This window comes from Gorilla gorilla, chromosome 3 (assembly GCF_029281585.2).
Source record: "Gorilla gorilla gorilla isolate KB3781 chromosome 3, NHGRI_mGorGor1-v2.1_pri, whole genome shotgun sequence".
Classification (NCBI taxonomy): domain Eukaryota; kingdom Metazoa; phylum Chordata; class Mammalia; order Primates; family Hominidae; genus Gorilla; species Gorilla gorilla.
The window spans coordinates 128,093,257-128,121,118 of record NC_073227.2 but is presented as its reverse complement, the minus strand read 5'-3'; the positions used below and the strand labels follow the sequence as shown (position 1 = coordinate 128,121,118).

At 42.9% G+C, this 27,862-nt stretch overlaps 1 protein-coding gene across 2 annotated transcripts in view; it reads left to right on the top strand.

The window, feature by feature from the left end:
• The first annotated feature begins 15,468 nt into the window (after positions 1-15,468).
• PAPSS1 (3'-phosphoadenosine 5'-phosphosulfate synthase 1) overlaps positions 15,469-27,862 on the top strand; it is a 106,920-nt gene continuing 94,526 nt past the window's right edge. Inside the window, exon 1 of one of the 2 annotated variants that reach the window (XM_031010200.3) lies at positions 15,469-15,795. In XM_031010200.3, the coding sequence (XP_030866060.2) occupies positions 15,736-15,795 (60 nt within the window). In that variant the 5' untranslated portion in view covers positions 15,469-15,735. Of the gene's footprint in view, positions 16,069-27,862 lie in introns of both variants that reach the window. The other variant, XM_004040246.5, reaches the window with a different exon arrangement.

Sequence of the window (27,862 nt, the reverse complement as noted above, 5' to 3'; positions counted from 1 at the left end):
GATTAATACCGGCTGGATAACTTCCAAGACTTCCTTCTTTAAGGGGTATTGCTTTTTTCCGGATAGGTTGGGGCCCTTCCTTCAGTTTGTTTTTTATTGGACTCACATTAATTTCCCTCTTAGGTCGGTCTCATGCCCAGACCTCTGGCTTCACCTTGTCAAAGACTTCTTGAGGAATTGCCTCTACCTCAGGGTGTGGGGCCTCAGTGCTCGCCAGCAGTGCTTGCAGCTGCAGTCCATGCTCTGGAGGCATTTGAAGACACAGCTGACGTTTCTCTTGGGTGGAAGATGATCTGAGCCTCTAACTTGCATAGTAAATCTCTGCTAAGTAAAGGTATCAGGCAGTCTGGCACATAAACGAATTGGTGAGTTATCAAATTGTTGCCCACTTTACATGAAAGGGGTTGCAGGAACTATTCTGATTTCAATTGCCCACTTACGCTGACTATATTGAAAGAAAGTATCAGAAAGCTTAGTTATTGGTGTATTAACTACTGAATAACTAGCACCAGTATCAACTTTAACCGAGGCTCCTTTGGGGAAATTTTGATGTCAGTTAGAGTTGGAGCTGCTGGGAGTCTTGGGCACCCTCAATCTTCCTCAGATTCATTTTTGGGCTTGACAGCCATAAGTGACCTGGGTTCCTTCTGAGTTAACTTGGGGCAATCTCTCTTCCAATGCCCTATATCCTGACAGTAAGCATACTGGTCCTTTTCTATTTTCCCTTTCTGCCTTGGGGGTCCTTTTTTCTTTGGGTTTCCTCCTGCAGCTGCCAGGAGTACAGCTGCCTGCCGAAGTGCCTTGGTTTCCTTGGCCTCCCTGCTATTATGTACCTTGAATGCAATGTTGATTAATTAGGAAGCTTCATTCCAACAGCCGCCTCCACTTTTTGTAGTTTCTTCCTAATGTCTGGGGCACTTTGCCCTGTAAAGGTCATATTCACCATTCTAATGTTTTCAGGGTCTTGTGGGTCTAACTCTGTATACTTTCTATATGTCTGACAGATCTGTTCCATAAATTCTGAGGGGTCCTCAATAGGTGTCTGCTAAAGTGCCTATACTTTGTTCAGACTTTCAGGTCTTGGTACCCTTGATCCAATGCCCTTTAGGATGCACTTTCTATAGTGTTCCAGATGATTCATCCCCGCTCCACCTGCCTCATTAGGATCCCAATTTGGGTCAGTTCAGGGAGTTGCCTCTTTAGGGTCCGGACTATCACTGGGGCTTTCATCATGAAGGCACTATGCCTCCTCTAACACTAGCCTTCTAACACTAGCCTTCTCTCATCTGCCGTGAGCGTGATGTTTAGGAGGGCTTGCACATCAGCCCATGTAAGGCGATGGGTGGCAAAGATAGCAGTAAACAATTCGGTCATTTTCTGGGGATCCACCCTGTAGGAAGAATTGGAATTTTTCCAATTCAGTAAATCAGACATGGAAAAGGACTATATGCCCAATAATATCCTGCCGGAGCTCCTCGCTGATGAACTCCCACAGGATATTGTTGGAGGGAAAATTGCCCTGCTCCAGGCTCAGTGTCTCCCCAGTCAAAATTAGTGCCTTGTCTATTTTGGGAGGGAGAGACTATTTTTGCAGCCTCCTTCTATTCCAGGGGTGAAGGCCCTTCCCCCTTCTGAGCCAGTGGTGGGGCATTGGCTCCCTCTGGGTCGCCACCTACTGGATTAAGCACATTTAATACTTGTTGAGTCTCTAATTCCTTTTCTCCCTCTCCCTGGGACTTGAGACAAACCTTGTCTGAGCGTTGCACCATTAGCTTATTTCCTTTGACCTCTTGATTATGCAGTAACATAAACGCTTGTACATAAGGCTCTTCTGCCTGTCTTCCCTGACACTGACAAAACTGTTCTGATAGATAGTAAAGTAGCTTAAAGATCAAAAAATTGGCCACCATTCCCCAGATCCCAAAACATATGTTGGCTAAACCATATTACAATAGTGAATCATTTTCTTTTTAGTAATGGGAGGGTACCCATACTGTTTCCAATCCAACAGGATCTTTCCCAGAGGGCTCCCTGGGGGAAGGGAGCAGCATTCCCCAACTTAAATTCAACAAGGCTATAGGTACAGACACAGAGATAGTTTCAGATAGACACGGACACAGAGATAATGTCAGATAGACACAAAAGGAAGTGCACCTAGGTGAAAAAGTCCTGCAAACCAAACAGCAAACGGGAGTACAAAAAAGACCTATTATCTTCCTAATGGTACTGAACAAAAGGCTTAATAGCCCAGATAAGGAAATAATATATGGTCTGGTTTTCCTCGCTCTTTGAGCACGTCTGCTTCTGCCAAACTTCCGTTCTTTCCCAGGTGATCAAAAGGATGTGTGGTTTTGTCCACGGGACAGCCCTCAGTAGAGTCCCCAGGACAATCTTACCCAGCAGCTGCTGGGAGTTTCCTCACGACTGTCTCGTTGCAAACTGCCAGCATCAAAGGCAGCCACCATCCTGGCGGCCTCCTGACTGGCTCGACAAAATTTCTGTTCCTGGAACTAAGCTGGATCTGGCTGTGTTTTCTCGAGGCCCAATAATGAGAAGCAGACAAACTTGGAAAGAAGGGAATTTATTGCTGTAACTGGATACAGAGAGAAGGCTGGAGATAATTCCACCAGACCAATTCAAAGTGTTACAACTTTCTTGGTGCTTATATAGGTTGGAGTTATGTGCCTACATGCAGTATAGCATTTGCCTAAGTCTATTGGTAACTAATTTTGTTTCAACTAGAAGGTCAGAGGCAAAAGTCTGATTAAAAGGGCCCCAGTACCTTCAAGGCCTGCCTACTGTGGTACCAGAGTGATTATTTCTATCTTATGTCCTTTACAGCTTGTCTGGAGAGCTGCCTTAGACTCTCCAATGAATCTATTCAAACAGCTGCCTCTGTTACCTTGACTTGTCTCAGATATGGGTCCTGGCACTGGGAATGTAAGACTGTCTCTATTATTTTGGTTTGCTCCAGGTTAGGGAGAAGCCCATGGAAGGCTCCTACTGACCATATGTTTCATTTCTAGCTCTGATGTCTGGGCACTGATTTCCCTAGGCTTAACTATTTGCTCAATGTTAAGGCAGCTCTGTGGAAATTAGTCTGTGTAACTGAAGTGCTATGCAGGCTTGTCTGTGTGATTGTCAGGGAGAATTGGCCTGCCACAGAACATATCCTCCAGTATTTCCTTGAGAAAGCGTATATAACAATTCCAAATTCTGACTGAAAATACTTTCAGAGCTCTGAAGGTATTGGTCCATTTGTCTTCTAACTTGCAGTATTTTTCTTGACAACTTCTAATTCATTTTTATTCCTGACTCTTTGTTCATGAACTCTTCTTCTCTTTGGAGGCTTGCAGGGTTTCCAAACAATTTCGAACTATTGTATAACAGTATTTTGAAACTTCATGATGCTATGCTTTATGCTTTTTCCGTGCTTGATTTTATCTGTTGAGTTAGGCATTCAGGGAGGCATTTCAGTTCTAGGAAATTTCATTAAACAATTGCCATGGTTATTTCCTTCTGTGCGTTTTCTCTGTTTTTTTTTTTTTTTTTTTCTTCGTAGAACTTCTAATACTTGGATGTTAGATTCCCTGGACTGTTCTTTTCTTTCTTTTCTAAAAAAATTATGCTGTATTTCCCATCTCTTGGGATTTTTGCTCTGCATTCTGAAAGATGTATCAACCATTTTCCCCCATTCCTGCTACCATATTCAGGAACCCAATTTTGGTTCCTGAATATTTATGGCTTTGCCATTTCACTGATAAATCTTTCAGCATATAACTCACTAATATGTTTTGGCTCTGTGTCCCTACCCAAATCTCATCTTGAATTGCAATCTTGACGTGGAGGGAGGGAGGTGATTGGATCATGGTAGTAGTTTTCCCTATGCTGTTCTCATGATAGTGAGTGAGTTCTGACAAGATCTGGTGGTTTTATAAGTGGCAGTTTTTCCTGTTATTTGCTCTTCTACCTCCATGTAAGATGTGCTTGCTTCCCCTTCCATCATGATTGTAACTTTCCTGAGGCCTCCCCAGCCATGTGAAACTGTGAGTCAATTAAACCTCTTTCCTTTATAAATTACCCAGTCTTGGGTATTTCTTTCTAGCAGTGGGAAAATGGACTAATATACTCTCAACTGACTTATTTAAAAAATATGATAACACTGCTATTTATCACACCAAAAAAGTAAGTCTTTTATATCGAGTTTAGAAACTCTTCAAATTTCCCATATAGTCTCATAAATTTTTAAAAAATTTCTTTTGTTTGGATCAGTGTTCAAATATGTTTCAAATATTTTAATTGCTCCATTTTTATTTTATATCTTATTTTATTCTTTAGTTTTTCCTCATTTATTTTTTCCTATCTTTGAATTATTGAAAACTCAGGTCATTAATGATGTAGTTTTCCAGAGTTTGGGTTTGACTAATTGCATTTGTGGTGTTTTCAGCTCTTCCTCTTTCCTCTGCATTAACTGCAAACCTATAAATTGTCCTGAAGGCTTGATTAGAACGAGATTTGATTTGACTTTTTCATGATTTTCATCAGGAGGCAAAAAGTTATGGTGTTCTTTATTTTCATGATATTTGCAGCCATTGAGGATGTGACGGTTAATACTGAGAGTCAATGTGATTGCATTGAAGGATGCAATATTGATCATGGCTGTGTCTATAAGGTTGTTGCCCAAGGAGATTAACATTTGAGTCAGTAGGCTGGGGGGAAGGCAGATCTACCCTTAATCGAGTGGGCACCATCTAGTCAGCTGCCAGTGAATATAAAGCAGGCAGAAAAACGTGAAGAGGCAAGATGGGCCTAGCCTCCCAGCCTACATCTTTCTCCCCTGCTGGATGCTTCCTGCTCTTGAACATCAGACTCCAAGTTGTTCAGTTTTGGGACTCGGACTGGCTCTCCTTGTTCCTCAGCTTGCAGACAGCCTATTGTGGGACCTTGTGATTGTGTAAGTTAATACTTAATAACTCATTTATATATATAGTTATATCTCTATGAGTTTATTAAGTAAAAATATATATATATACATATATATATGTATACATATATATATATATCTCCTATTAATTCTGTCCCTCTAAGAGAACCCTAATACAGATTTTGGTACCAGGAGTGGTTCTAGAGGAATAGAATATTAAGGATGGAGTTCTTTCATTGGTTTTGGGGTTTCTGGAGTTGTCTTCTTAATATGATTAGACTGAAAAATGCTAAGGACTCTACTTCTAATAATATGGAGAACACCGATAGTCCTTGGCAGAAACTGTTTAGAGAGTTATGCCAAATAAATACATTTGGCACTCCTGATTCACCGCTCGTGAGAGGCAAGGAGTTTAGTGACTATACAGAATACCCTTGACCATATGTGGAGAACCAAGGAGCATAATGAAACTAGTTGGTTGCTCCTAAGTCCAGTGGACAAAGTGATAAAATAAAATGATACACTCAGGGATTTTGTCTCCCAGCTTCAGAAGAAGATACTGAGCCTCAAGTCTGCTAAGACTGCCCTGAGTGAGATTCTTATCTCCTGCAGAGAAACCGCTGAAATCCTGGAAAAACAGACACAAACTCTTATCATGCGAGTGGCTGACCTGCAATGAAAGATGCAGGCAGAGCTTCGCCAGGTGCCTACTGTTAAAGTGAGGGCATTGATTGGAAAAGAATGGAAACCTGCAACTTGGAATGGGGATGTGTGTGTGTGTCGGGGGGGCCCTGAAGAAGCTGGGACACTGAGTTTGTAAACTCTGATGAACCTTTTTTGCCAGAAGAAACAGCTTCCCCATCTCCAGTAGTGGCAACATCCCCTCCCTGACCCATGCTGCCATCAGCCTTTTCACCTTTGTCTGAGGAGAGAAATCCTGCACTGCCTGAGGCAACAGCGATGGCTTCCCCTGAGGCAGTTGCCAGTCAAGATAATGATGGTTTTTCTCAGAAGCCACCCCCAACACCTCTGTTTGCCTCTAGATCTGTAAATAGACTGAAGTCCCAGCGGACCCCTAGAGGTGAGGTTGAAAGTGTGACCGATGGGGAGGTGCGCTACACTGGAAAAGAACTGTTTGAGTTCTCTAATTTATTTATTTATTTTTATTTATTTATTTTTTGAGATGGAGTCTCACTCCTCAGGCTGGAGTACAGTGGTGCCATCTCGGCTTACGGCAAGCTCTGCCTCCTGGGTTCACGCCATTCTCCTGCCTCAGCCTCCCAAGTAGCTGGGACTACAGGCGCCTGCCACCATGCCCGGCTAATTTTTTTGTATTTTTTAGTAGAGATGGGGTTTCACCATATTAGCCAGGATGGTGTGAGGAAAAGAAATAGAGATCAGACTGTTACTGTGTCTATGTAGAAAAACGAAGACATAAGAAACTCCATTCTGATCTGTACAAAGAAAAATTGTTCTGCTTTGAGATGCTGTTAACCTGTAACTTTAGCCCCAACACTATGCTCATAGAAACATGTGCTGTATTGAGTCAAGGTTTAAGGGATTTAGGGCTGTGCAGGATGTGCCTTGTTAACAATATGTTTGCAGGCAATATGCTTGGTAAAAGTCATCACCATTCTCCGTTCTCTATTAACCTGGGACACAATGCACTGTGGAAAGCCACAGGAATCTCTGCCCAAGAAAGCCTGGGTATTGTCCAAGGTTTCCCCCCACTGACACAGCCTGAAATATGGCCTCGTGGGAAGGGAAAGACATTACCGTCCCCCCCCAGCCTGACACCCATAAAGGGTCTGTGCTGAGGAGGATTAGTAAAAGAGGAAGGCCCTTTGCAGTTGAGATAAGAGGAGGTCCTATGTTTCCCACATGTCCCTGGGAATGAAATGTCTCGGTGTAAAGCCGACCATTCATTCTATTCTGAGATAGGAGAAAACCGCCCTGTGGCTGGAGGCAAGATATGCTGGCAGCAATACTGCTCTGTTACTCTTTGCTACACTGAGATGTTTGGGTAAAGAGAAACATAAATCTAGGTATAGTACCTTCCCTTGAACTTATTTATGTTGCAGATTCCTTTACTCACATGTTTTCCTGCTGACCTTCTCCCCACCATCACCCTGTTCACCCTGTTCTGCTGCACTCCCCTTGCTGAGATAGTGAAAATAGTAATCAATAAATACTGCAGGAACTTGGATACCGGCACTGGTGCAGGTCCTCACATGCTGAGTGTGCCTGTCCCCTGGGCCCACTATTCTTTCTCTATACTTTGTCTCTGTGTCTTATTTATTTTCTCAGTCTCTCATCTCCACCTTACGAGAAATTCTCACAGGTGTGGAGGGGCAGGCCCCCTTCAGATCGTCTCGATCTCCTGACCTCGTGATTAGCCCCCCTCGGGCTCTCAAAGTGCTGGGATTACAGGCATGAGCCACCGCGCCCAGCCTGAGTTCTCTAATTTATATAAATAGCAATCTGGAGAACAAGCATGGAAATGGATATTAAGGGTGTGGGATAATGGTGGAAGGAACATAGAGTTGGATCAGACTGAATGTATTGATTTGGGTGCACTAAGTAGGGATTCTGCATTTAAAGTTGCAGTTCAGGGAGTTAAAAAAGGTTCTAATAGTTTATTTGCTTGGTTAACTGAAATATGGATTAAAAGATGGCCCACTGTGAGTGAGCTGGAAATGCCTGATCTCCCTTGGTTTAATGTAGAGGAAGGGACCCAAAGGCTTAGGGAGATTGGGATGGTGGAGTGGACTAGTCACTTTAGACCTACTCGTCCCAGCTGGAAGGATCCAGAAGATATATTCTTGACCAATGCCTTGTGAAATAGATTTGTGAGGGCAGCGCCTGCATTTTTGAAGAGCCCTGTAATTGCTCTTCTCTGTATGTCAGATCTAACAGTGGGACCACAGTCACTCAATTACAAAATTTAAACACAATGGAAATAATTGGATACCGAGGTGGCAGGGGCCAAGTGGTGGCACTCATGTGTCAAAGGTAAGGTGGGCATAGCTAACAAAATGGACAGCAGAGACAAAGTGGCAATCAGAATTGGTCTGACACGTGTAGAGCTCTGGCATTGGCTAATTAATCATGGTGTTCCTAGAAGTGAAATTGATAGAAAGCCTACTGCATTCCTACTTAAATTATACAAACAGAAAACTTCTAGGTCGAATGGACAAAAGACTAATTTGAATTATAAAAACAGAGACTCATGCCCCTCAATCAATTTCCAGACTTGAACTGGTTTACAGACCCAGAACCCCTTGAATGAAGGGGAGGCCCAGTTCCCTTGAGCAAGGACCCCACTACATTACTGGCAACGTATGCAATGAATCTTTTCTCCCATCCTTCCCCAAAAAGACCTCTGGCCTTTTACCAGGGTAATTGTGCATTGGGGAAAGGGAAATGATCAGATATTTTGGGGACTACCGAACACTGGCTCTGAGCTGACATTGATTCCAGAGGACCCAAAATGTCATTGTGGTCCTCCAGTTAAAGTAGGGGCTTATGGAGGTGTGGAGGAAAAGTTAAATATTAAATCTGAACTCAATTGAACATAGACAGAAACAACAGTCACCAAGTCCCATAACAGGTTGCATGAACCCCTTGAGGCGTTCATCCAGCATTGTTTCGCAGAAATCTGTTCCTGTATGTTAGTTATTGAAAAACAACAGACAATCGCAAAAACAAGTTGACCTTTTTGTGTTCCTTGAAGCCAGGCACAAAGGGCCCTCGTGACTGGGACTCATGCCAAACAACTCATTATAAACAAGCTAGGGTCCCAGACCACACTGAAGCTCCACAAGACTCCTCCTCGTCTGTGCACAGATGGGTGGCCAACTCTGGAGCCTAGGTTGTTGCTTCCCAGTTTGGTGATGATTCCTCCATAGTTTGGTGAGTGTGTGTGTGTGTGTGTGTGTGTGTATATATATACACACATATATATACACACAGTTTTATATATACACACACACATATATATACACACAGTTTTATATATATATATACCCTCTCCCTTTCCCACTGTGATTTGTTTCTTATATGTGTATTGCCATATACTTGGGATAAAGGCTGTTTACACTTAAAAGTATTGTGTGTGCCTTTTCTTTTCCCCTCGTGTATTTCCTGTAAAGAGCAGGAGGTTAGTAATTCATGGAGTTTTAGCTCAGGTCCAACTTATAGTGGGTCCAATGGGTCCCTGGACTCATCCTGTGGTCATTTCCCCTTGCCAGAATGCATAATTGGCATAGACATACTTAGCAGCTGGCAGAACACCCACATTGGCTCCCTGCCTGGAAGGGTGAGGGCTACTATGGTAGGAAAGGCCAAATGGAAGCCATTTGAGCTGCCTCTACCTAGAAAAATAGTAAATCAAACAAAAAAGTAAATCAAAAAAATAGTAAATCAGAAACAATATTGCATCCCTGGAGGGATTGCAGAGATTAGTGCCACCATCAAGGACTTGAAAAATGCAGGGGTGGTGATTCCCACTGCATCCCCATTTAACTCTCCCATTTGGCCTGTGCAGAAGACAGATGGATCTTGGAGAATGACAGTGGATTATTGTAAGCTTAACCAAGTGGTGACTCCAATTGCAGCTGCTGTACCAGATGTAGTTTCATTGTTTGAGCAAATTAACACATCTCCTGGTACCAAGTCATTGACTTGGCAAATGCCTTTTTCTCCATTCCTGTCTATAAGGCCCACCAGAAGCAACTTGCCTTCAGCTGGCAAGGCCAGCAATATACCTTTACTCTTCTACCTCAGGGGTATATCAACTCTCCGGCTTTGTGTCATAATTTTATTTGGAGAGATCTTGATTGCTTTTTGCTTCTGCAAGATATCACACTGGTCCATTACACTGATGACATTATGCTGAATGGATCAAGTGAGCAAGAAGTAACAAACACACTGGACTTATTGGTGAGACATTTGTGTGCCACAGGATGGGAAATAAATCCAACTAAAATTCAGGGATCTTCTACCTCAGTAAAATTTCCAGGGGTCCAGTGGTGTGGGGACTGTCGAGATGTTCATTCTAAGGTGAAGGATAAGTTGCTGCATTTGGCCCCTCCTACCACCAAGAAAGAGGCACAACACCTAACAGGCCTATTTGGATTTGGGAGGAAATACATTCCTTATTTGGGTGTGTTACTCTGTCCCATTTATCAAGTGACCCGAAAGGCTGCCAGTTTTCAGTGGCGTCCAGAACAGGAGAAGGCTCTGCAACAGGTCCAGGCTGCTATGCAAGCTGCTCTGCCACTTGGGCCATATGACCCAGCAGGTCCAATGGTGCTTGAGATGGCAGTGGCAGATACAGAGGCTGTTTGGGGCCATTGGTAGGTCTCATAGGTGAATCATAGTGGAGGCCTCCAGGATTTTGGAGCAAAGCCCTGACATATTCTCCAGATAACTACTCTCCTTTTGAGAGACAGCCTGTGGCCTGTTACTGGGTTTTGGTGAAAACTGAATGTTTGACTATGGGTCATCAAGTCATTATGTGACCTGAACTGCCTATCATGAACTGTGTGCTTTCTGACCCATCTGGCCATAAAGTGAGTCATGCACAGCAGCATTCCATCAATAAATGGAAGTGGTATATTTGTCATCGGGCTTGAGCAGGTCCTGAAGGCGCAAGTAAGTTACATGAGGAAGTGGCTCAAATGCCCATGGTCCCCATTCCTGCCACCCTGCCTTCTGTCCCCCAGCCTGCACCGATGGCCTCATGGGGCATTCCCTATGATCAGTTGACAGAGGAAGAGAAAATCAGGGCCTGGTTCATAGATGGTTCTGCATGATATGTAGGCACCACCCGAAAGTGGACAGCTGCAGCACTACAGCCCCTTTCTAGGACATCCCTGAAGGACAGCAATGAATGGAAATCTTCCCAATGGGTGGAACTTCGAGCAGCGCACCTGGCTGTGCACTTTGCATGGAAGGAGAAATGGCCAGATGTGCAATAATACACTGATTCATGGGCTGTAGCCAATAATGGCCAGGGACTTGTAAGAAGCATGATTGGAAAATTGGTGACAAAGAAATTTGGGGAAGAGGTATGCAGATGGACCTCTCTGAGTGGTCAAAAACTGTGAAGATACTTATATCCCATGTGACTGCTCACCAACGGGTGACCTCAGTGGAGGAGGATTTTAATAATCAAGGGGATAGGATGAACCATTCTGTTAACAGCACTCAGCCTCTTTCCCCAGTCACCCCTGTCATTGCCCAATGGGCCCATGAACAAAGTGGCCATAATGGTAGGGATGGAGGTTATGCATGGGATCAGCAACATGGACTTGTACTCATGAAGGCTGACCTGGCTATGGCCACCAATGAGTGCCCAATTTGCCAGCAGCAGAGACCAACACTGAGCCCGCAATATGGCACCATTCCTCAGGAGATCAGCCAGCTACCTGGTGGCAGGTTGATTATATTGGACCTCTTGCATCATGGAAAGGGCAGAGGTTTGTCCTCACTGGAGTAGACACTTACTCTGGATATGGGTTTGCCTATCCTGCATGCAATGTTTCTGCCAAGACTACCATCCGTGGACTCACAGAATGCCTTATCCACCATTATGGTATTCCACACAGCATTGCCTCTGACCAAGGCATTCACTTTACCACTAAAGAAGTGTGGCAGTGGGTTCATGCTCATGGAATTCACTGGTCTTACCATGTTCCCCATCATCCTGAAGCAGCCGGGTTGACAGAACGGTGGAATGACCTTTTGAAATCATAACTACAATGCCAACTAGGTGACAATAGTTTGCAGGGCTGGGGCAAAGATTTCCAGAAGACCGTGTATGCTCTGAATCAGCATCCAATATATGGTACTGTTTCTCCCGTAGCCAGGAATCACGGGTCCAGGAATCAAGGGGTGGAAGTGGAAGTGGCACCACTCACCATCACCCCTAGTGATCCACTAGCAACATTTTTGCTTCCTGTTCCTATGGCATTATATTCTGCTGGTCTAGAGGTTTTAGTTCCAGAGGGAGAAATGCTGCCACCAGGAGACAAAACAATTCCATTAAACTATAAGTTAAGATTGCCACCTGGACACTTTGGGCTCCTCCTACCTCTAAGTTAACAGACTAAGAAGGGAGTTACAATGTTAGCTGGGGTGACTGACCCAGACTATCAAGATGAAATCAGTCTACTACTCCACAGTGGAGGTAAGGAAGAGTACATATGGAACACAGGAGATCCATTAGGTCGTCTCTTAGTATTACCCTGTGATTAAGGTCAATGGGAAACTACAACAGCCCAATCCAGGCAGGATGACAAATGGCCCAGACCCTTCAGGAATGAAGGTTTGGGTCACTCCACCAGGAAAAAAAACCACCACCTGTTAAGGTACTTGCTGAAGGCAAAGGGAATACAGAATGGGTAGTAGAAAAAGGTAGTCATCAATACCAGCTATGAGCACATGACCAGCTGCAGAAACGAGGACTGTAATTGTCATGAGTATTTCCTCCTTCTTTTGTTAAAAGCATGTTTGTGCATGTATACACTTGTACTAAGAAAATATCTTCATTTTATTTCCTTTTCCTTTATCATGTGATATGAGATTCACTGACTTCATATCAGCATTTAAGTATTGTTAACTTTATGTAATAGTATGTGAGTTGGGGACTGCATTTCCAGTTGTACAAAGGACAGTTCAGTTATGTTAGACATAATTATGACGTTATTATTGTCTTATTTGAAGATTATGAATGATCTCAGGAGATGTGTATGGGTTCAAGTTGTCAAGGGGTGGACTTGTGATGGTTAATACTGAGTGGTAACTTGATTGGATTGAAAGATGCAATATTGATCATTGTCAGGTTGTTACCCAAGGAGATTAACATTTGAGTCAGTGGGCTGGGGAAGGCAGATCCACCCTTAATTGAGTTGGCACCATCTAAACCGCTAACAGGGAATATAAAGCAGGCAGAAAAACGTGAAGAGGCAAGATAGGCCTAGCCTCCCAGCCTACATCTTTCTCTCGTGCTGGATGCTTCCTGCCCTTGAACATCGGACTCCAAGTTGTTCAGTTTTGGGACTTAGACTGGCTCTCCTTGCTCCTCAGCTTGCAGGCAGCCTATTGTAGGACCTTGTGATTGTGTAAGTTAATACTTAATAAACTCCCATTCATATGTATATATCCTATTAGTTCTGTTCCTCTAAGGGAACCCTAATACAGAGGATCATTATCTTTATCCATTATTTCAGTAGAAAATGAAAAGTGGTGATATTAAAATTATATCATTTCTTCTTTATTTATTAGTGGTACTTCTGTAAAGAGAAACTTCTCCTTATCAACTTTTTGGGTCCCAGACAGTCCAGGGAAAGCAGAGTAAATGCTTAATTCATCCCCTTTTTTACCAGTTTTCAAAATAATGAGTTGGTTTCCTAGCATTCTCTAAGAGTGACAATAAATTTTTTAAAAATCATCATCATTACAAACACCTAGATTTAAACATATTTGATATGTTTTAATATTTTATAGTTCTAGTCCATTTAGTGCTTTAATTCTCCCATCTTTGACATGGAAAAATTTCTTTAAATTGGTTTCTGAGTCCTTTTGACATAATCCAAGTAGCTTTTGATAGTTTTTTGTTATGTTTCCTGTTTGATGTTTCTGGCTCATTTGCATGACCCATATCTGGAATCATGAATTTGGATGGACAGTATCAATGTAAACTTATGATATATTTTACCTTAAAAAAAAGTCTTTTACTAGAAATAAGGTCAAACTCACAGCAGTGAGCACTCCCAGAGCCAGATCGTTATATCTAAATACCATTTCCCTCTAGTAAGAACCAGAACTCAGAGCAATGGCTAACTTCAGATGTGGCCCTATTTTCTCATATGAAGCTTGAGATCTTCTTCCAAGCTCATTCTTGTTATTGGCAGAATTTGAAATTATATTGAAATTCAGTTCTATGTATGAACCCCAGATTGAAAATTCCCTAGAAAAAAAGCTGAAGGGAACCATTCACATTTTAAGTAGTCAAGTAACAAGATCAGATTTCTGTTTCAGAAATACCGCTCTGACAGCAGGTGCAAGAATGGGGTGTGTGGCGGGGGTGTGGAGAGCGGCTGCACAGCTGGGAGGATGTCCAGTGAACGGGCTTAATGATAACTCAGGCTGGATATAGGGGAGGCCTAATTTAAGACAGTAGCAGTGGGGTAAATAGATGGAGGGCTGATTTGCTAGTCACTAACAGGCAGCAGCCTCAGGTCTTGGTGATGGGGGCTGATTCGCTAGTCACTAACAGGCAGCAGCAGCAGCCTCAGGTCTTGGTGATGGGGGCTAATTTGCTAGTCACTAACAGGCAGCAGCCTCAGGTCTTGGTGATGGGCGGGGTCAGGGGCGGAGGGCGGCTGTGTCAACAGAGGGGCAGAGCTGCAAGCAACTCTCTTGGTGCTAGGGGCAAGCTGCGGAAAAGAGAACTCAGAGTTATGGGGGGTGTGGGGAAGATAACTCCTGGAGGAAACTCTGTCATGCCCCCAGCCCATCCTCCTACGAACTAGCCCTGGAATAATTAGGTGAATTTGAAAATGTCCTCCGTAGGCGGGAGTTCTATTCGGGGTTACCTGCGGCCTCCCCGGTCCTGGATTTCAATCCTCTAGGTATTTCCTGAGTAGCTCTTAATAATACAGAAGACCCTTTCCGGTGTAGGTCGGTAAGAAGCACTGCACAGAAATCTGATGCGAAGTGAGGTCTCCTAGCGGAGAGGGAGGCACCTTATAAGTAATCACTAATCCAGGTTGAGATATTAATTATTGATGTCAAGAAATCGGGCTTTTATATCTTTTTAAAAACTGTGTCTTGAAGCCAGGCGCTGTCGCTCACGTCTGTAATCCCAGCACTTTGGGAAGCTGAGGCGGGCGGATCATGAGGTCAGGAATTCGAGACCAGCCTGGCCAACATAGTGAAATCTCGACTCTACTAAAAATACAAAAATTAGCAGGGCGTGGTGGCACACTCCTGTAGTCCCAGCTACTCCGGAGGCTGAGGCAGGAGAATCGGTTGAACCCGGGAGGCAGAGGTTGCGGTGAGCCGAGATCCTACTACTGCACTCCAGCCTGGGCGACAGAGCAAGACTCCGTCTCAAAAAAAAAAAAAAAATTGTGTCTTGAGTAGAATTTTAATGTGGAGAATGAGCTGTTCGGTAAATCAGTTCTTCCCTTTGCAAAGCTGTAAAACATTTAAAACATTTGGCCAGGGTGACATGGGCCCAGAAGGGGCAGACAGGAGGCCGGCAGCCAGGTCTGTGGAGGAGTAGCCGGAGGTGCAGGAGGCCGCGTCAGCGTCCTCCCAATCAGCCTCTGCTGAGGGAATGCCGCGCGCGGCGAGCCGCGCACTCCCCTTGCCTTTCTCCCGGCGGCTGGTACTCGCTCTTAGAGATCTGCGCTAGCTCAGAGCTAGGCTCGGTGCCGCAGAGGCACCTGAGGTTCCACGACTGCATTCCAGGCCCCGCCCCTTCATCGGGATATGGAAGGAGGAGCGCCGTGCGCGCTCGCGCCGGCGCGAGCGCTGAAGCTCCGCCCCCAGCTTCTACCTCCGGTTCTATCCCGGCGTTTCGCCCTTCCCCACAGACCTCTGCCCCGGACCCATTTCCGAGGCGCGCCGCATGCGCCGCGCAACCCAGGCCACGAGCACGGGCGCGTGCGCAAGTCAGCGCGCGCCCGCCCGGACGCGAGGAGGCCCCGCCCTCCAGCCCCGCCCCGCTCGCTGGCCTGCCCTCCTCCTGCTACCCTCCCGGCGCAGAGAACCCCGGCTGCTCAGCGCGCTCCGCGGTCATGGAGATCCCCGGGAGCCTGTGCAAGAAAGTCAAGCTGAGCAATAACGCGCAGAACTGGGTAAGTTGGGGAGGAAGGCGAGACGGCGAGGAGCGGAGGGGCTGTGGGAGCAGCTCGTTCCGGAGCCGCCGCCTCTCTCCCGCCTCCTCCGCATCCTTCCAGGAGCGCGGAGGTGGGTTCCGGGGCTACGGCGCCTCCCGGCTGGGGCCGTGGGTGGTTGCGAGGCAGAGGGGCGCGGCGCAGGGTGGGGGTCTCGCCCTAGCTTGGCGCAGCGTGCGGTCCGAGCCACCGTTCTTGGGAAGGACGCCCCCCCTCCTCAGCGCCTCCGCTCAGGTAAGACCCCCAGGAAAATCCTTCACCCGTGAACTGGCGCTTGCTGAAACCTCCGGGTGCTGAAACCTGCGGCTGCAGAAACAGGAGCTTCCTGCATGCCTTGGAGTGGCCTGAAGATCTGCAGAGGAGGCGGAGGCGGGCGCCTTCGACGCGTTCTTGGTTTTTCTTGGCTCTGCCAGTGCGGTTGGCCCAGGTTTGGGTCCATCTCCGTGTCTTTCCATTTCTGAGTTTCAGTGTGAAAGGAGAGTACCCAACAATGTGGTCATTCATGAGTTGAGACTGCCCTGAACTAAGGTTCTTTGTGTCTCTGTGTTAAATCGGAATGTTTAACAAGTAGGAGTTTGAAAGACTCCATTCCTGGTGACAGTCAGGTATGGGACCAGTCCTTTATAACGTTTAGTAACGACTGCCAGTTGACTTTGTGAAGTGCTGTGTCCTCATAACGTTGCTTACTTCCTTAATTTCTCTGTGATGAGAAAGAGCCTTATCTTCCTTTGTAAGTGTGTAGCAGGGAAGGGCCCATCTTTGGAGTCTGGAAAGGCACTGGTTTTAAGTTTAGATGGAAATGTTATTTCACAGTCCAATGGAATAATAAGGTTTAAATGCAATGTCTCCCCAAACGTTACTTGCCCTAGATGAATCAAAGAAAAAAAAAAAACAAGCAATTTCAGGCAAATGTTCTTTGGAAGTCATTAATTTACCACATCTGTTGTTATTGTTATCATGAATTGTTTACTGATTCCTCTCTCCTTTTATTTAACTCTATAGATGGTAAGGAGGGGAAGGAGATTTAAAAGATGAATTAGAACAGTGGAAAGAGCACTGGACTCCTGGCCTGGTCTCTCATCCCAGCTTTGCCATTTACTAGCTGTGTGATCTTGAGGAGAGTCACTTTACTTTTTCGAACCTCAGTTGACTTAAGGGTATAATAGTATGTACTTTACGGGATTGTTCTGATGAACAAAGAAGACAGATCATGAATTTGAATGTGCGGCGAAACCACTGCCTTGAAACTCAGACTCAGTTTCGCTTCTGTTACCTTAAGGTATTTCACGGTTAGGGAAATAAGGTTGGCTTACTTGGGGTATTTACAGAGAATTTCTGTTACATTGTCCATTTATGTACTCATTTATTTATTAACATTTGCCACATGGTGCGTATTCTATGTAGAGACTTGTGCTAGACATGGTGGTGAAAAATGTGGGACTTACTGCTTGCCTTCTGGTAGTTCATGGTTTGTGTTGGGGTTGTGACATTTGCCAAGTGGTGAATATGTCTTTGTGGTCCACAGTGAGTGGCGTAAGACAGAAGTTTTATTGCAATTTAGAGGAGAGATTAGTTTCGCCTGGGCGTTTTAGGAGGGTTTATGGAGGATTTCAGATTTCTGAGTCAGAGGGGAACTGCGTGGATAAGTGTTGGGAATAAAAATTACTATTTTTTTTTACTCCAGAAACATTGACGAAACTTGTTTGACTGCTCTGGAGAGTTTTTGTTGGGAAGTGGAGGTACGGTTCAATAGGGAGGCTGGGGCTCCGTGATGCTCTTGTGTTTGGCTGCAGAGAAGACTTGATTCTATGGGGGATTTTTGATGGGGCTAGAATTTTAAATTTTCTGATCCTTGTAAATTTTTCTCTCCCTCATGGAACACCCATCATCTCTTCCTCTCTCATATTTAAATCATCTTAATAGGCACAAGTGTGAAGAACCCATATACCTTTAAAATTCCTATCACAGGATAAAATTGGTAATCCAGGAAGAACATTCCGCTGAAGAAATGTAGACCCTGGTAGGACCCAGATGGGGAAGCCCTGGAGACCAGACAAGGTTATAGTAAGGTTTAAATGAATTAATAGATTTGAAGCCTGCCTGGCACATGAGCACTATTTATGTTCTTGTTAATTCATCCAGTGTGAGGGGCTGAAGGGCTGGGGTAAGGTGGCAGTGGGACTAGAGGAGTAGCTGCATTAAAAACATTTAAGGAAGAGTAGAGAGGACCGACTAGATTTAGGGGATGAAAAAGGGAGAAATGTTAAAAGATGATCCTGAAGTTTTGGTATGGGAAGTGGGGAGAAAGGTTGTTACCTGTGTGGAAATTGGGAAGTAGGTTGGGCACGGGGGTAAGGGTGATATTAGTTAAACACAAAGGAGAGTTTAGTGTGTGCCAGGAACAGTTTGAAATGTTTTACCTATATTAGCCCATTGAGTTCTTGTTACATTTCTGAGGGTGAATATCATGAGAGACAGTGGTTAAAAGCAGGACCCTGGAGCTGACTGCCTGGGCTGAAATCTGGACTCCACTATTTATTAACTATGTAACTTTTGGTTGGTCACTTAATTTCTCTATGCCTCTATGTGCTTATCTATAAAATGAGAGTGATAGCCTCACAGGGATATTGTGACAATTAGAGTTAGCTCTTACTGTTATCATCCTCTATTACAATTAGCATTTGCATTTTATAGATGACAAAACTGAGGCACAGAGATGTCATGGAGCTTGTTAGTGCTGGACCCATTTTAAACCTGTTGCATTTGAGGGACAGCCTTAGTAGAGATAGTCTATAGAGGAAATATGAGCCGTGTATATAATTCAACATTTACTAGATACCACATTAAAAAGTAAAAAGTAACAGCGAAATAAATTTCAATAATATATTTAACCTACTATATCCCAAATACTATCATTTCAGTATTTTTTCAATGTTAATATAAATTCAACACTATCATAATTAATAAAGAGTTATAAAAATCTGGAGTTTTTTTTTTACAGTTAGTACACATTTCACTTCATACTATCCACTTTTCAAATAGTAGGGACATGCGGATAACATAGTTACAGAAATTGAGTTGTGCTGAGGTTGGAAGTAAAGGTTTCATAGTTAAATTTGAGTTAAAGAATATGAGGAAAGTAAATGTGAGACCAAATACTAAGCTTTGGATAATAGCTCCTGTTAAGAATTAGGTAAAGGAAGTATACTCGTGGGAGACAATAGGCAAAGAGATGGGAAAATGTAGTCTTACAGCTCTGGGAAATGGTTAGAATTACAGGAAGTTAAAGTTGTCCATATACCTGTGGGAATAGTAAAGAAAAACCAAGAAATTGACTTGCTCTTGGAGCTGCCTCTTACTTCAGTCTGATAAAGCATCAGATATAATGAATATCATTTTCTATCCAATTGAATCTTTCTCCAATGGGACCAGTTTTCATCTGCCCTTGGGGATGTGTTAGTTGGGCTGAGGGAAATTTGGGACACTCAGTTCAGGCCCAGGTGTCATTCACCCATTTTGTGGAATCACATTGGGCTGAATCCCTGTTGGACCTGCCTTACAGTGGAGTAGTGTCCTAAAAGAAGCGTTTGAAACTGGGCGTGACATTAAGAAGCATATGCAGTCTCTGGTTTGCTTTTCCATTCACCTTTCACAACTCCCTGAATTTCCATAGCTCCAGCCCAACTTTCTGTCCATATCATACATCCTCATGGTTTTACACAAGCCTTTCCTTCTCCCTGGGGTGCCTGTTACCCTTTGTCAGGGGCTGAAATGTTTAGAGCCTTGGACCATTTTACCTTAACAAATGTGTGGCCCTCATAGGTGCATATGTTCACTTGCTCGTGGGCTGAATTGTTTGTGCTCTTCTGCATTATGTTGCATTCTCTCTGCTATTATGTATCTTGTGATCATACTTCATTATAGATGTTTTGTATCTACACCGAGCTTTTCCTGATACAACAGAATTGGGGATAAGGGGCAGATGCAAAGTAGCTCGGTAGCTCTGATATTGAAATCCTTAGATAATTCATTAGTATCTTACAAAAGCTTAAGTAACGGAATAAGCTCCATATGTGGGAGGATTCAGATTACGGTTTTGTCACTTACCATCTGGGTGATCTTGGGAACATTATTTAACGCCTTCATCTCTCGATATCCTCATCTGTAATGAGATAATAAAACATACCTCATAGTGAGGCTAATGGTGCATACCATATGGGGTTATAGTGAGGTTTAAAGAAGTTAATATATTTATAAAACTATGGTTCCTGGCACATGAGTACTATTCTTGTTCTTATTATTTATTAGCTCCTCAAATATTTAACACTTAAACTTTGTATGTGCCTTTGTTCCAGGTCCTGAGGATGCAGTAGTAAAAAGACAGAAAAGTGTCCTGTTTCATGGATATTACATTCTACCTGGGAGACAGTTAATTAAACCAAATAAATGAATGAAATAATTCTCCCTTTTACCAATTCTATCTTTCCCAAACAGCTTGTCTCCTTATATGTGGATGTTTTTCGTAGAAGGCCAGCAGCACATTCTGGATTTAGCTGAATACTCAGATGATACAAAAATGAAATAAGAACACAGAAGTGGAACACACAGCCAAACAAGAGGCCAATGTACTTGTCTTTCAGAGGATTGGCCTGGGTGTGGTCAGGGGCAGGCATTGGTCTTTTATTTCCCCCACCCCCAGGTTTAACAGAGAATTGATCTTTCTACCCTGGGAAGATGATACTAAAAAAATTGCCTGATGAAAAGGGAAACTTAAACTTCTACCAATAACAGCAATAAGACGAATGATAGTGAGGTCTAGATCTGTGTTGTCCAGTTCACGATCCACTTGTGGCAACTGAAATTTAATGAACATTAAGAAAGTAAAAAATTCTATTTGTTAGTTGCAGTAACCACATTTCAAGAGCTGCGTATGTGGTTAGTGGCCACAGGAATTGGACAGCACAGTATAGAACAATTTCATCATCTGAGGAAGCTCTGTTGGACATTGCAGATCTAGATGAAGCTTTGTGATGGCTGCCATTTTTTTTTTCTACTTATCTGTGTGTTTATGTATTCGGGTATTTTTACTCTGTTCCCAAGAACAGGAAATTTCCAGAGTCAGTGGATACTTTGAAATTTTAGTTTTGGGCAGTTTTGCACCCTGGCTTCTGGTAGCTTGTCCAGCAGTATTAGCCTCCCCTTAGCGTAGTTGCTTCTTCAGATTTGAAGTGTCAATATGCTTCCCAGCCTGGGTGTGTTACATTGAATTTTGAGGAGTAGTTCTCCACGCCAGTGGTTCTCAATCATGTGAGATTTTACCAGCCCTAGGGGGCATTTGGCAATTCTGGAGACAATTTTGGCTATTCTACTTGCGTATGGAGGGGGATAATTCTTCTAACATCTATTGGAAAAGATTTCTTAAAAAACCTAAATTTCTAAAAAAAATTCTTAAATCTGAAATGCGAATGTAAAATCCAGTTGAAAAATCCAATTGATGTGGCATTTTTTCCCCCCATCAGCCTGGAAGTTCCCATTTCTTACTCTGAGATGGATCAGTTACTCATAGCATACCAATAACAAGACAGGAAAACCCCAATCCTGAATTGTTTTGAAATCAGATTAAGTAATTAGTTCAAATGGAGGGAGTGATTTTTCTTTTTGGTAAAGAGAATGTTCTCAGGGAGACTATTGCAGTGGCTATAGAGACTTCTGCAATGGAATTTTGCCGTAGGGGAGAGAGATTGGGCTCAGTTCCAAATACAGTAAGGAAAAGTGGGAATTTATGGTGAGGGAGCAGGGTGGGGGTCGGTGGATGGAAAATTACTAAGAGGAAACATTAAGAATTAGGGAGTATTCTGACTAAAACGATTTAACAGGGTTCTTGCTGAAGGCCGGCAGGCCGAGGTGATCAGACATCATTGGGGGATGGTGCAGCTTGAAGAGTTTGGTCAGCTATGGAGGATGGGGGATTTCTGCTAAAACTGGACTCTTGAAGACGTGCCCGAGGATGGGGCCCAGTCGAAAAAGGGTTCAGAAGGAGCCTGCCTAGTTTGATCAAGGAGAGAAATCTTGTCGGTGGTAATCGTTTCTGTGACATATCTTTTCCTAAAGACACAGTTGTTTAATTTTAACTGAATAATGATGGTGGAAATACCAGACATTATGTAGGGAAATTCAGTGTCTGTCTTTGGATGAATGCAGCCATTGTGCAGGCTGTTTTCTCTTATTCTTCTCTCTAGTTACTTTGGTGCTTGCATACCTTCCCTCTGTCTTTGTCTTTCATATTTTTTTTCTTTTTTTTTTTTTTGTTTGAGACAGAGTCTTGCTCTGTTGCCAGACTAGAGTGCAGTGGTATGACCTTGGCTCACGGCAACCTCCACCTCACTGGTTCAAGTGATTCTCCTGCCTCAGCCTCCCGAGTAGCTGGGACTACAGGTGTGCACCACCATGCCCAGCTAATTTTTGTATTTTTAGTAGAGACGACATTTTACCATGTTGGTCAGGATGGTCTCGATCTCTTGACCTCGTGATCTGCCCACCTCGACCTCCCAAAGTGCTGGGATTACAGGCGTGAGTCACCATGCCCGGCCTGTCTTTCATATTTATAAGTGTACAATTCAGTGGTTTTTAGTATAGCCAGAGTTGTACAGCCATCACCAGAATCTAATTTTAGAACATTTACATGTCCCCAAAAAGAAACCTTATACCCATTAGTAGTCATTCCCCAGGCTCTACATTTTCTCCTAGCCCCTGACAACCAATAATGTACTTTCTGTCTCTATGGATTATGCTATTGTGGGCTTTCCTAGAAATGAAATTATATAATCTATGGCCTTTTGTATCTGGCTTTTGTCACCTAGGATAATGTTTTCAAGCGTCATCCGTGTTACAACATGTATCAACTAGCCTGGCCAACATGGTGAAACCTCGTCTCTACTAAAAATACGAAAAAAATTAGCCACGCATGGTGGCATGTGCCTGTAATCCCAGCTACTCAGGAGGCTGAGGCAGGAGAATCGCTTGAACCAGAAGGCGAAGGTTGCAGTGAACTGAAATCATGCCACTGCACTCCAGCCTGGGCAACAGAGCAAGACTCCATTTTGTATTTTTTTTTTAATAGTTCATTCATTATATGGTTGAAGAAAAAAATCCCATTGTATGGATAATAACACATCTTTTTTTTTTTTTCTTTCCCAAGACGGAGTCTCGCTCTGTTGCCTGGCTGGAGTGCAGTGGCGCAATCTTGGCTCACTGCAACCTCCGCATCCCTGGTTCAAGCTGTTCTCCTGCCTCAACCTTGCGAGTAGCTGGGATTATAGGCACGTGTCACCACGCCCAGCTAATTTTTGCGTTTTGAGCAGAGACGGGGTTTCACAATGTTGGCCAGGATAGTCTCGATCTCTTGACCTCATGATCCACCTGCCTGCGCCTCTCAAAGTGCTGGGATTACAGGCATGAGCCACCACGCCCGGCCACATCTTCTTTATTCATCAGTTGGTGGACATTTAGGTTGTTCCTACTTTTTGGCTATCATGAATAAATGCTATGAACATTTGTGCATAAGTTTTTGTGGTTAGTCTTATGTGGTTTTAATAGTTAATTTCAACCTTTGAGGTGGACATTAGTGTATTTTGGCTGCCCAGTCTCTGAACCTCCCTTGTATGTGTGGTGAATGCCTCACTGTGTTTGTGTTAGGAGACAGAGTCTGTTACAGATTAATGATTTCTTTATTTACCTATGTATAACTAGTTCTTTTTATGAAATGTTTTTGTTTTTATTGTGTCCTGAGTGTCTAGAAAGGATCAAACAACAAATAATGAATGAACAGATAGTCCCAGGCCCATTCTGACTTCTAGGAGTGTCTTAGGGCTGGAATTCCCAGCTGGAGGTAATGGAGTGGAGGGCCCTTCCATTAAAGGTACTGATATAAAAACCTATTAAACATTTAGAAGTTCTTTAATCTTTAACAGAATAGTTGGAGAGCTGTAATGTGTATGCAGAGTGTATGCATGACAGATGGTACTGATGAGATAAGCATGCTAGTAACTTAGTCCTGATTCAGGACATCTGTGGTAGGGCCTGAGATTTGCTTCCTAACAAGCAGCCAGGCCATGCCAGTGTTGCCACACAGCATATTTTGTAGTAGCAAAGTTTTAAGAGTAGCCTTTTCAAGTTGTTTTCTCAACATCCTCCAGGGATGTATGATCTTCACTTGCTTTTTATCATTGACTTATTAATATTTAAAATATTAATTTCAGTTATTAGTTGACTCTGTGAACTAAAGGTTTTAATTATCAAGAACTCTGTGAACTAAAGATTTCTTTTCATTGTATTCAACAGTCTCTCATTTATCCATATTGTTACGATCTCTACAGTTTCATCCATATTGTGTCTAGGGACATAAAAGAAATGTGCCTGTTACCATTTCAGGGATTTCTCATTGGAGGAATACACTGTTTATCAGTTTAGGGTGGGTGATAGGATGGATGCAAGATGTTGAAGTCCACAATTATGCTTAGTGTTTGGTATATGCTTTGTGTCTTTATACATTTCACTTAAAAATGCACAATTCTTTATAAAATGATGAAAAATTCACAAAATATGAAATTCTCTAAGTAGCATCACAGAGAAGTTGATTTTCCTTACAGGCAAGTGGATAAAATAACAAAACGGCCATGTGGAAATTAAGATGGGTCAAAAAGGGCCACTTGTGTCATTGATGAGGATGGAAGTTTGTAGTATGTACAGAAAATGCATACCACAAATATCAGAGGACGTGCAATATTAGCCTAGTGACAGGATTGTTAGTCATTTAGTTCTAAATGTAGTAAATATTAAATAGCCTTGCAATGAATTATTCCATTTCTGCTAGATTTAAGATTTCCAAATATCAGTCATCATTTCATTTGCAAGTTACACAGAGAAAACAAACCATACTTTAAAATAAATGTCTTGTATCTAACTTTTATGAGTACTAACTAGTAACAAAGGAGGTTGGGCATTGTGGAAAATATGGATAATTGTAACTCATTGTAAAGAACATGGCTGTGCTTTGGTCAAGGATAGGCCGAGGATAACGTCCAGAATGACTCAGCGAGTTTACAGTGCAGGTATATAACTCCACTTGTTATCACAGCCATGTAGCCGTAACATGAGAAGGTTCGTCATTTGGCTGTAAGCCACTATCGTCTGTAAAAGGTATAATTGCCCTGCTGACATTGTATGGGTGCGCTTGCACCCAGAGAAGGAGAGAGAGAGCCAGAGCTGTCCATCTTTCAGATGGACAGGAGCGAGCCAGGACACAGCTCGTCTTGCTCACACCCAGAGAGAGAGAGAGAGATTTAAGCTGCTGACCCTGAACGGAGAGCTGGCCGCGTAGCTATGTGTGGGAGCTGCTGGACTAAGCAGTCAAGACAAGGCAAACAGTGTGAGAGAGCTAATGTGAGTGAGCTGCTGATGAGAGAGCTGCTGAGTAAAACTACCTTTCACCTGCCTATGCCCCGAGTGTTCTTTCAGCTATCTGCTCATCCACTTACTCCCTTCGGACCCCAGCATGAGCTGGAACCTGACCCCGAGCAGGACACTCATAGTCCTTGACCTACTTTCTAGGAAATATATAGGCACAAGAAGACACATAAATGTGTTAATGGTACATAAATAACAAAAGAATGATATGGGCAGTAAATGTTATAGGGACTTCTTAGGTACACATACTTACATTGAGCCAGATATACATATATATATATTTTTCTACAAAGCACCCAGACTATTAAGAAGCAGTAAGCTTGGTTTCTCTCTCCTGTGTATGGAAACTAGGGCACAGAAGACTCAGTATAGAAATGTACTTTTAAAAAAAAATTCCAACCCAGAAAGCCAAGAATAGAAATTTAGAGGTGGAAGGAAGTAACTCATTCTCAACCCTTAATAAGTCATTAATGTCATGTTTCCTCAGCAGAATTATAGAAAGGATTTGGCTGAAGTGGGTGCAGAAGGAAGGAAAGGGGAAGTAGAAGAAGGTTACATGTATAAGTGGCTGTGGAGTCTAAAAATTCAGGCCTAAGTCTACCACTTTGCAATTCTGTAACCACCCAATGCGTTCATTTTGCCTGCTGCCCACAGGCAAATTTATCAAGACAGGGTAATTGCAATAGAGAAAGAGTTTAATTCATGCAGAGCCAGCTGAACAGGAGACTTTTATTATTGAACAAATCAGCCTTCCTCAAAATTTAGAGGCCAGAGTTTTTTAAGGATAGTTTGGTTGGCAAGGCAATGGGTGCAGCCAGTTTGTTGGGGATGTAATCATAGGGGTGTGGAAGATAGTCCTAGTGTGTTAAGTCCACTTCTGGTTGGGAGCACACAGGTGGTTGGGGGGTCCAGGTGGAGCCATTGAGAGTCAGAAATGCAAAAACCTGAAAAGACATCTCAAAAGGCCAATCTTAGGTTCTACAATAGCGATGTCATCTGCAGGAGTAACTGGGGAAGTTGAAAATCTTGTGACTTCTGGAATAGTGGCTGGTAATCATTTATGTTTACACCTTGGGAGAATTCAGGCTCCTCTCATCTCCTAACCTGGTGGTCTTTTATTAGCTTTAAAAGATGGTTTACTTTTGGGGAAGTACTATTATCATTTAAACTAAAAACTAAATTTCTCCCAAAGTTAGCTTGACCCAAACCCAGCAATACCTAAGGGCAGTTTGGAGGTTAAAGGCAAGATGGGGGTTGGTTAGATCAGATCTTTTTCACTGTTAACAATTTTCTCACTTATAATTTTTGCAAAGGCTGTTTCAATTCCAGTAGTTTATAAAAGTGCTCTTTGATTTACTTTGAAAAATTGGGAGGTAGGACAATGTGGCAATTTTTTTTAAGTTTATTTTTTAATATGAAAAATATTGTTAAAAACTTTAGCTGAATTAAATTTAAAAGAGTTTGAGCAAAGAACAATTCGTGAATCAGGCAGCCTCCTGAGCCAGAGTAGGCGCAGAGGCTCCAGTGCAGCCGCATGGTGGAAGATTTATGGACAGAAAAAGGAAAGTGGTGCACAGAAAATGGAAGTGAAGTCCAGAAACAACTGGATTGGTTATAGCTCAGCATTTGGCTTATTTGAACATGGTTTGAACAGTTGGCCACATTTGATTGGCCAAAACTCAGTCATTGGCACAAGGGTGGCTACAGTCTGTTTATGTCTCCAGCTAGGTTAGTTTACTACATATGGAGAAACCTTTAGGCCGAACTTAAAATATGTAAAAGAGGTAGCTTTAGGCTTAACTTGATTTAACAATATCAAACATACATAAACCAAAAAAATCTCCTTATATCCAGAGTACTACGTTTGCTGCCAGAATCTTTTTAGATGTAGGAGGCAAGAAACTGAGGGAGCATTCTTTTTAGAGATTAAAACAGACGGTCTCTACTTACCCTGTCTGTATTTTTTCTCAACCATATTCTCAGCAGTTGATAGCTTGACAGATAATTTTTATGCATTCTAGCTTGATTTGATAAGAAAAGCAGAAGATATTTTACAGAGCCCAAATCAATCAAAATTCATTAGATATATGTTTCTTCTTGTCTATAAAGAGTGAAGTAACTTGGAAAAATCCTCAAACAAAATGACCAAGCCAAACAGGTTCTACCAGTATAAGCAGCAAAATGTGTATAGCACCCTCCGCAATTCCCTTTTAGCAGAGACTTTAGCTCCCTTTTCCTCCTTAGCCAGTGTCAATGGGAGCTAAAGCTAAAGAGGTGCCACTGCTTCTAAAGATATACAAATGTCTACCTCTGAAGCCCTCTTTTTCAAGTTCTTGGAAATGTAGAGCTGGTAAGTTGTATTTGCTTCATCAGTTTATTGAAAAGAAATGAATCTAGAGACTCATTACAATTTTTTGTAAGTGATTATTAAATATGTAAAAGTATTTTATTGGAAGTAAAGTATTAATAATTATTGTGTAAATAATTATTGTTAATGAGATGAGTAGATGGGAAGGGGTGCAGCTTTTGTGGCATACTTATTAAAAAGAATTGTCAAATTGTC